The sequence below is a fragment of the Pygoscelis adeliae genome, unplaced genomic scaffold (genome assembly GCF_000699105.1).
Source record: "Pygoscelis adeliae isolate BGI_AS28 unplaced genomic scaffold, ASM69910v1 Scaffold42, whole genome shotgun sequence".
Classification (NCBI taxonomy): domain Eukaryota; kingdom Metazoa; phylum Chordata; class Aves; order Sphenisciformes; family Spheniscidae; genus Pygoscelis; species Pygoscelis adeliae.
Window position 1 is genome coordinate 7625027 of NW_008824283.1, and position 9948 is coordinate 7634974.

General features: G+C 37.3%; 1 protein-coding gene across 1 annotated transcript; it reads left to right on the forward strand.

Annotated features, from left to right (window-relative positions):
* Positions 1-2437: 2437 nt before the first annotated feature.
* On the forward strand, positions 2438-9452 carry FAM210A (family with sequence similarity 210, member A). The gene is made up of 4 exons (XM_009318522.1): positions 2438-2557; positions 3817-4289; positions 6463-6574; positions 7870-9452. Exons 2-4 carry the CDS (start codon positions 3841-3843, stop codon positions 8101-8103), a joined length of 795 nt encoding a protein of 264 aa, XP_009316797.1. The 5' UTR covers positions 2438-2557; positions 3817-3840; the 3' UTR covers positions 8104-9452.
* The last annotated feature ends 496 nt before the right edge of the window (positions 9453-9948 follow it).

Here is a 9948-nt window from a genome sequence, read left to right on the forward strand (position 1 = left end):
ATTATACTTGGAGAAAAAATTGTGCCTCAAATCCATAGGCTGACACACTTTCTCCTGCTGCCTGTTGGGTGCACAGGGTACTAGGAACTTCCTTTCACTTATCGCATCTTAAAGGACAGATTTCTCTGTGTTCATCTCATGCTTTAGAAGGACGAAACAACTACAATTTCGTCTTTCTTTGGACCTCATTTATTGTGCACTTTATTGTCTGTCCTGTTTAAGACTTGTTTGCAATGTTGAGCCAAGTAATTAAAATATTAGTTGAGCAGCTGCATTCATCACCCCTTTAACAACATTCATTTCTTTAAAATCAGTTACCAAGTGTATGCTATATTAATCTGTTATTTTATTCGTTTGTCTTTCCTACATCCTGCTGCAACCATTATAAATATAATACTTCCCTCCTTTAGTCTTGTAGTGCTGCTGGATAGTAGCATCATCCTCAGCTTATGAACACTTTAAAACTCTCACCTTTGTTAATTTAGATAAGTAAAATAAAGCATGTACCTGTAAAACACAGTAGGATTGTTAGGAAAATTCCAACCTTGTTTTGAAAAACCCATTTTCTCTTATTCTCAGATATAAGCACTATCATATCTAAGCCTTTTCTTATATATCAGGTATTTAGCAAAAAGCATTTTTAAAGTGGAGAAGCAAAAAGTAAGCTGTTTCACAGAATATTAGCTAGGACCATGCTATCATCTGTGCTTACAAGGTTCAGGACCTTTTCAGGCTCTACCGTAGACAGTTAGAGAACCTTCCCTTTGACCAGCCAAGTCTTGCATCATGGAGAAAAACCTTTTAGTTAATGAGTCCCTCTGAGGATGTAGGAACAAAAAAAATGGTGTGTCAGGTCTTGTCAGTGGCCCTGGTAGCTCCCCTGCTTTAAAGCCTTCTTTGACATTCTATCTTTAAGTCTCACACCGTGCACCTAACTCTGTGAGCAGAGGCCTTGAAACTCGTTTACCAATCACAACTACATTAGCTACTGACTGATGAGTATTGAACACATCGTAGTGACCCATTGCTTCTTCACGTTAAGGAGAATTCTCACCCCCTGAAAGCCATTTCATACCCCAATGTTCTGCAGCCATTGCAATGAATCAGAGGTGTGGTACGGTGTTACTTTTGTGCCGTCAGTAGGTGCTGGACAGCAAAACCTAGAAACAGTGTTCTGAGAAATGCTACTATATATACACTACATATAATGGGAAAATTCAGAAATACTTGTTCAGTTTCTCCTTGCTTCTGTACAGAAGAATGATCTCCTTCCAAGGCTGTTGGAATGCAGAGTCCTGTTAATAACATTAATGAACCAAAATCAAGAGTGCTGAGCATGGTTTCCCCCATGCTGCGTGGTGGCAATTTTCAAAGCTTGTTTGGAACAGATATTTTTCAATAGGGTACCATCCACTGTAAACAGATGAACGGCGGAAGTCTGACTCAAGAGCTCCCAAATTCCCATAGGTGGATAGGTATCCTTTGCTGAGTCTGCTGGCTGGATATTGTGAAAAATCTCCTTAGGGCAGATGCTCAGTGTTGCGTACTTATTAGTGAGAGGGGAAAACAGTCCTCTGGAGAGTGTTATCCCTCAGGAAAGGAGTGTAAGTGGCAGTAGGCAAGCAATGTAGTTGTCTTCTTCCAGTTTGTGGTTATAATTTCTATAAATCAGTAAGGTAGTTGGTATATGACAGAGTGCCATCTTAACACTTGAGTTTTGCTGAGCGTTTTCACTGATTTTTTTTGTTTTGAGAAGCAATTGCATTTGGATCTAAGAAGTCGGCAAGAATCTCCACTTCTTGTAAAACCAGAGATACCACAGGCAGTTGCTACTTCCAGTGAATTCTTACAGAAGGCTGACTCGTTGAGAGGCAGTACCTGTAGCTGATTTACTGGTCTATAAGCAGCAGTACTTCTTGGCTCCCACTAAGTTCATAACTCAACAGGAGTGAGTAACTGCTTGCTTACATAGAGACAAGAGTTCCCTTTTCCCCTGTTGATGCAATACCTCCTCTGTTAGTATGAGTTCAACAAAAGTGGGTGTCTGAGCTTCACATGCAAGGTAGAGGTTCCCAGGGAGTTTGAAACCGTTCCTCCAATCTTTTTCCCACGTCAGACGTTGTAATTCCAGTAATTGCAATTAATTCAAGCACAACAATAACATCTAGAAAACATACAGATAGGCAGGAATGTTGCAACAGATGCATTTGGGTTATTAAACTTCTCTATCTTGGAAGGAAACAGTAGTTCACAGTTGAGGAACTTGTAAGTTACACAGAAAAAAAATCTCCCATTAGCATGTCAGTATCCAAAGGGGAATTTATACCAATAACTTCTTCAGTAAGCAAGGTTTCAGGCTGACCAAAAACCTTCATAATATTAGTTTGCTGCTGTTGCTATTTCTCTAAATGTGCCTTTTTTTCTACTTTAGCAGAGTCTCCTCAATATGTTCAAGGCATATATTTGAAAGGTGGGGCACTAGTGGAAGGGTTGCAACTTTTTGAAGATACAAACCTTATCATACTTTTCTTGTTGCATATCTGGAAAGTAATAAAGGGTATGTATGGCTTCATTTTTTTGAAACTTCTGCTTGTGTTATGAAGTATTGATAATTTTCAGCAGCCTAGACAAATTCAGTATCGAAACACCTGACTGAAATATATCTGAGGCTATAGGTGAAGGGGAAGCAGACATGAAGACGACAGTGGAGTTTCAATTAAACCTAAATGATTTCTAGTTTGGATCAAAAATTGTTATAATAATTAAAAATTTAAAAGCATCAGAAAGATTAAAAAGCTATATTACAACTGACTTAGTTAACTGGCATTTGTTACGTAAAATCAATTAGTGGCACTTTTTTTGGAGGGAAGGAAAATTAGTTCTGTAACTTGCAGTCGTATAAAGGAGAGGAGAGAGAGTTAGTGTTTCATTCACTAGTTCAAAGCATGCATTTTTGAGGGGGGGAAAAAATGACTTCTTGATGTCTATCTATGCCAAACAAAATTCCTCTCCTCTGTTATGGGGAATCTCTCAATGGTTCTTTTGAACTTTCAGGAGTAACTGTTAAGTATTAAAAATCATAAGGTTAACTGGGTTATCCACAGTTTTAAAATACTCTTTGCATTGTAATATTTCTGAAATTGCAGTTCAATTTTCCTCCTGTTAATACATGCCATTCAACAGCACTGTCCCCCTTCCTAACAGATGTATACTGGGCAGGCTCTTGTGGTTAGGTTTGTTACTATTAAGACTACTGATTGATTATTAATAATTATTATTGACTTTTTTTACTGTATGAGCTTTTACTCTTAGTTCACAATAGTATAGAATATGAAAAATTATACCAAATCTAAGAATGTATTGACATCAAAAATTAATTTTCATTGCACTTCAGTGAGTTCATACTACATTTATGTAGGCTGGAAATATCACTCAAACTATCAGTAGCTACTAGAAGTGAAGTTCAAGGGTAACTTTTCAATAGCTATGCCAGATTATGCAGATAAAAGCAGTAGTTAGCATTAAACATCTAAAAATATTTTTAGAGAGTAGAATGAGCATTTTAGCTGTGAGGAGCAGTGTGTGTTAAGTGAAGGGGCCATTTTAGTTCAGAATGCTAAAGAAGTGAGATGTAAAATTATTTGCTTAATTCTAGAAGGTAACCATTTCTGCAAAGCAAGATAAGGAAAATCTTTTAAAGTAGAAGAATAGAAAGCAATTTAAAATTTGAGAATTTCAAGTGGCATTGGAGCAATTAGAAATCAGATTCTTGAAATGCAATTTGTTTACTCTTTTCTTCTTGTTTCCGCTCTATAGAAACCTCAGCCACACTTCAACAAAATGCAACGGAGTCTATTACATACTGCATCTCAGCTGGCGCATGGGACATGTTTGGTTTTTCCTCGCACTAGTATCTTTCAGTGCTTAAAAGGGCAATCAGTGTTGTCTAATGTTGGATGCAAAGTGATTCTGGCACTGGACCCTCCTAAACGATGTCTTCATGCAGGTGCAGCATGCTTTGCCTCAAAGAAAAGTGTTTTTTCATCACAGCCAGCAGACGCTCCTCACAAAGTACCAGAAGAGAGAAATCCTTCGACTTCAGCCACTGATACGCCCAAGCAGAGCCCTGTAGATTCAGATTCTTCAGATCCTGATCCATTACAAGACAAATCAATTAGTCTTGTTCAGAGATTCAAAAAAACTTTTAAACAGTATGGAAAAGTCATGATTCCAGTGCATCTTCTGACTTCCACTGTATGGTTTGGATCCTTTTACTATGCAGCCATGAAGTAAGTTGATATTTTTGTTGCAGTGTCCAATACTGCTGTTGAATTGAGACTGACTTGCATAGGTGAAAGGACAATAAATTATTATTACATGTTAAAAAGTGCCTCTATATGTAATAGGGAAATGAGGCTACATTTTTAACTGAAGCACAAGATTAATATCGAAAGCGTATAGGATTCATGAGTGTGTCACGTATGTACTATTATTATGCAGTTACTGGTCTATACCAGATACGTTGCTAACATTTTAAGGAATGCTCATCTCCACAAAATACGCGTGGATTTAAACAGCACTGAAATTGTTAGTAACCTCTCACAAGGTAAAGATAGGGATTTGGAATCCTGATTACGATTTGCTAGGTGAGATCTTTATAGACCTGTTCTTTTTTTGCCATTGGACTTGAGGGGCATTTCACCACTTCCTCCCGCCTTCATCCCCAGTCCTTCCTCATCATTGGACTTTCATGTCGTTCACCTCACTCTGAGCTCCTCACAAGCCATGTGTATCTTCTCCTTTTTCTATTTGTTTCCTGTCTTTCCTGCCTTCCGCTGAAAAAATTGCTACTGTAGGCCAGATGTTTGAATTGGAAACTAAATATTTGTGTGGCTAAAAAAAAAAGATAAATTATGTATTCTAATTTTAGTTTCTTTCAGCTATAGCGTGTGCCAGATACTGTTCTGGAAAATGGCATTTATTAGGAAAAAAACTACTATATCAGCTATAAGCTGCCAGTTCAGATGAAAGAGGTTTTATCTATCTGCAAATGGTTTGCTAAATATGTGTAAATATCTCTGGATTGCTGGTGTTGTATATTTAATAATAGAAGGCATGAAACGACGACAGTTCGTGGTGGCAAGGATGGGGCTTTAACATCAGAATGCCTTACCGCACAAGTGTTTGTTTTAGTTACTCTAACCAGCTGGCATAATTGCCCTTTCTAGGAGCTATAGAACCAAATGTCATTCTAAATTTAGCTCATGTCAGAGGAATAAAGGTCTTGAGCTATAAAAATATTTTGCTTTGAATGAATTCAGATTGATGCTTACATCCAGACATTTCAGATTGAGTGAAGATTACTTTTCATGAAACACTTAAGTTAGCTACTAAAATAGGTATTTGATGGATGAAAACAACTGAAATATTTAACTAGAAACTAATTGTAACAAAGCTTCAGTTTGTCATGCCACAGGAGCAGCACCCTCTTGAAGTGGAAAAATAACTTTCAGAATGACTGCTCATGATACGAGACTAAATAACGGTGGTTTGTTACATAATACGGTTAATGCTGTCTTTCAAACCTTACTAGGTCTCCATTTTCTACTCTGGGGATAGGCCTTCAGATTGTAGGTTCTAGTAACTGTTAGTAAATTACTGCCCGTTATTGTTCCTGATGCTAAAGTCATCGCATGCACAGAAGAATGCTTAAAATATTAGGTAGAAATGGATAATGATACTAATAATACAACAGCTCTAAATATTGGAAAGTCAGGTCTTCTATAACTGCATGTAGCTTTCTACTGTAATGTAAAGATGGGCTGTCTTTTTTTTCTTTGGTGCTGATGTTCGCTTAGCTTCCCTGGTTTTCAAATAGAAAGAAATTGTGATAGGAGCTCCCTCCACCTTATATTGACAAGGTAGAACAACTGGGCACAAAACCCCTGAAGTCTTCTCCATACAACATGTTGCGTCCTTTTCTTTTGCCACATTACATCTGTTTGATATATTTAAAAGTGAATGGAGGACACTGAAGTCTGGATTCTGTGCTTCTGGGCATGCTGCAGATTAGTCTGAAATTGTAAAAAGAAAAAGAAGTAATTTTAGGCAAAACAGAACCTGGAGTTGAACCTGCACAACTGGAGCCTGAGTAGCTATCTTACCACCATTATATCTACTTACCTCCAACATAATAAACTGGGACACAGGTAAGTTAGTAGCTGCTCAGCCCAACAGGGATAATATAAATGGGTCACCTCTTGGTGGAATGCTGAAAAGAACATTGATTTGCCTATATGTACAGAAATATAAATCCTGTAAGTATATTGCTTAAATGAGAAAACACTTTGCTATCAAATTATAAAGTCTGTGTAATAGAGTTAAAGAATGGAAATGGTACTGTAAATCACTGTTCAGGTTTCAAATTCCAATTCAGGTTGTCAATTTTTTTCTCTTTTACAGAGGAGTGAATGTTGTTCCATTCCTGGAGTTGATTGGCTTACCAGACAGCATAGTAAACATCCTGAAAAATTCCCAGAGTGGAAATGCGCTAACTGCATATGCATTGTATAAAGTAAGTACAATTATAGTTTAAATAAGCTCTAAATCTTGCCTGGTGAACTAAATGGGGTTTATTTGTTTACAGGAGAAAGAATTAATGCTGTTTTCTCTCTTTGATAGTTACACATACTTGAACATTCGTTTTTGTAGTAAAAATAGCCACGTGTAAGTCGATACGGGCTCTGTGTTCCTTTAAGGAGTCTATCTGTATTTCTAAAATAACTTCTTTGTTTGCTGCAGAGCTATTGTCTGCCCTCAGAGATTTCATTACAATTAAGTTATTCCTCTGTATCCCTGACATAATTAACAGTGATGAAGCGGTAAAGTCTAAACACCTCATGATTTCCAGATAAAAGTACAGTTATTTTTATCCTAGAGGATTCGCTAGTTTGTCTTCCTACCTTAGTTCTCCATCATAGTCAAGTACTTTCATTGTCCATTTGAATCAATTACATTCAGTTTGGGGTTTCTTTTTATTGCTTTATATGTGCACAATCCGTGTTTGGGAAACTTAAAACGTGTCAGACCATGCAAAAACAAAGTACTGTATTGGCTTCGAATGCCACTCATCTGTTTTGTTTCCAAATATGATGTGCTTCTTATCTGTTATTTAAAGGGGTTATTTTCCCAAACAAAATGTGAAAGCACTACTCTTGCCAATTATTCCTGTGCCTAAAAGAGACCAATAAATAAATGTGGTTAAATATAAAGATTTTATTATAGCTGGGAGATCTGGCAGTGTTGGAAGAAACTTTCAAGACGTGGAAGCACTAGAATAGGTTACAAAGGGAAGATTGTGCAGGCTCTATCTTTGAAGTTGTGAAAGAACAGGTTAGTCTGTCTAGCATAACAAACCTGGTTTGTTGTGTCTTGGATTAGCTGACCTCTTAAGGTCTCTTTTAGCTCTGGTTTTCTGTGTGTGGTTCCTGGTTTTGGACCGAAAGCTGCCTATACTCTTGTGAATTTTAGAACTTAAAGCGTATCTTGTTGTCAGTATTTCCTCTTTGCTTATATGGCTCAGCGTTCAAACTGTCTGTTCTGAATTGCATTCTGAGATGCCTAATGCTCATCCCACAAGCTGCATGGGGAGTTTTTTTTTTAAATGGAAGTCTAATGCCTGTGCTGGTTTTGTCAAAAGGATACTTTAAGTAAAAGGTATGCATTTCTGCATATTAATTATTTTCTTATAATAGAAGATCTTTTTAGTATCTGACACTGGCCAAAATAAATTCTCAATATTAAAAATACCTTTTGCTAGATAGTATTGTCCTGTCTTATTGATATGGTGTGTTCTTTGGTTTCTTTAAGATTGCAACTCCTGCCAGATACACTGTGACTTTGGGAGGAACGTCCATCACTGTTAAATATTTACGTAAGAATGGCTACATGTCCACACCACCACCAGTAAAGGAATATCTACAAGATAGGATGGAGGAAACAAAGGATAAAATTACAGAGAAGATGGAGGAAACAAAGGATAAAATTACAGAGAAGATACAAGAAACCAAAGATAAAGTTTCATTTAAAAAAATTAAGGACTAGGAGAGATACTTAATTTTTGGTTATATCAAACTTAGCACTTTAACCCTTTGTGAGGCAGGATATACGAAGTGCACTTCTGAGCTTTTTTGTTTGCCTTTTACTTTTTTTTTCCCCCCCTTGTCTGGAGACTACAATTGCTCTGTGGATTTAAAAATTCTGTATATTCACCAAGGATAAAGTTTCCTGGGGGAGAGGTTGTGACAAAATTTCAATTTACAGAAGGAAAAGCAAATCTCAGATTAGAAGTTCATGTGTCCAGTGGTAGTAGTGTTAAGTTACTCTTCCCTCTTTCCCCCCCCCCCCAAAATGAAGATGGTTTCTTCCAAAAGCCACTGCTTTATTCTTCTTCCATCGTAGTGCACAGCCATTATTTCATGAGACTGAATCTTCCATTAAATGAGAATGAAGATTTCTCTACTGGGAAAGGCAACATATTTTGGTTTTCAGAGTATGTGGACCCAGGCCTCTTTAATCGTGATCATCTCTCAACTTGGAGACAGACCATTATTACTGATAACTGCACATGAAGGAATCAACGGATTAGCTGCTCAGTCTGAATGAATTATAATGGCTACATTGACTTCAGCTGAGCTGTGATAGTTCACAGGTGGAGACTATGAATCTTTCTTGGACAGTATATCTTTTCAGAAATCTCAACTGAAAGCTATAGGAAGATGAGTTAATCACAGTAGCCATACTGTCAAGTATTCTTTGTTTCCTAAAGTTGATTTACGGTAGAAAGTTATTAAATGAAATTAATCAATAATTGTATATTAAAAACTAGGATTTTTTTTATTATGTTAAAGTTTACAAAACTGTTCTATTTCATTTTTGGAACAAAAAAATTCTGAAAGAGGTTTACTTGAGAAATTAGTATACTAAGGGGCTTTTTAAATACATGCAAAGTTAGAGTTAAGCCCAAAAGTTCTTCCTCCTATTCAGGAATCCCTCAGACTTCAGTAGAACAATTTAACTAAAATAAGCATAATTTCTGAGACAGTGATCAGTCTACCAAAATTTTTTTCCCTAGATTTTCTTAGATCAAGCAAATACTTACTCATAGTTGAAGGCTGAAATGCTGTCTCAGAGATGTCAAAGGACTGAAGTTGAAACTGTTCTATTTGACTGGGCAGGCAAACTTCTCTCATGGTTTTATTCAAATGTAGGCTAAATTGAAGTGGGTTTTTTCCTATTTCTATTACAGACCTCACTTTGTAGCAACTCTCCGCATGTGTATCTTGTTTAACAAAGGTGGTTTTTTGCAGGGGGTTATGGGGAAGCAACAGAGTTGGACCCTGGGCATTGTAATTGACTAGAGTAAAAGAATATAGCTGATACTTTATCAGCTCTGCCCCACTCATGTTTTCAGTCAAGTCACTGAAGGCATCTCCATGCTTAAGTGAGTTGAACTTCATTAACTTAATTGTGCAGGATTGATTACATACTTCTCTGCCTCTGTCCACATGTCAAATAGTAACTGCAATCTAATGCCTACCTCACGGGGATGTTGTGAGGAAAAATCATTGTATATTCAGTGCCCTGAAGATGTCAAGTGCCATGTTTCTGATAAATATTATTAAAAAATAATTCTGTGAATTCTTACGCTGCTGAGATGAGCGCTACTGTAGGATTGGAGTTAACAGAGGCTTTTCTTCCCGCTTTCTATTTTAGCGTACTTTTCCTTCCTGTCCCCGTGCACACATTCTTCTGATGCTGGCATTTGTTCCGGTTTTCCATTTTCCTGGGCAGTGTTGCCTGTGTCCTCCAGGACCCTGCAAAGCCCCAAGTCTGCCCCAGTAATACTGCATGGTCATCTTCTCAGTCTGGGACCAGCTGTGGGAACCT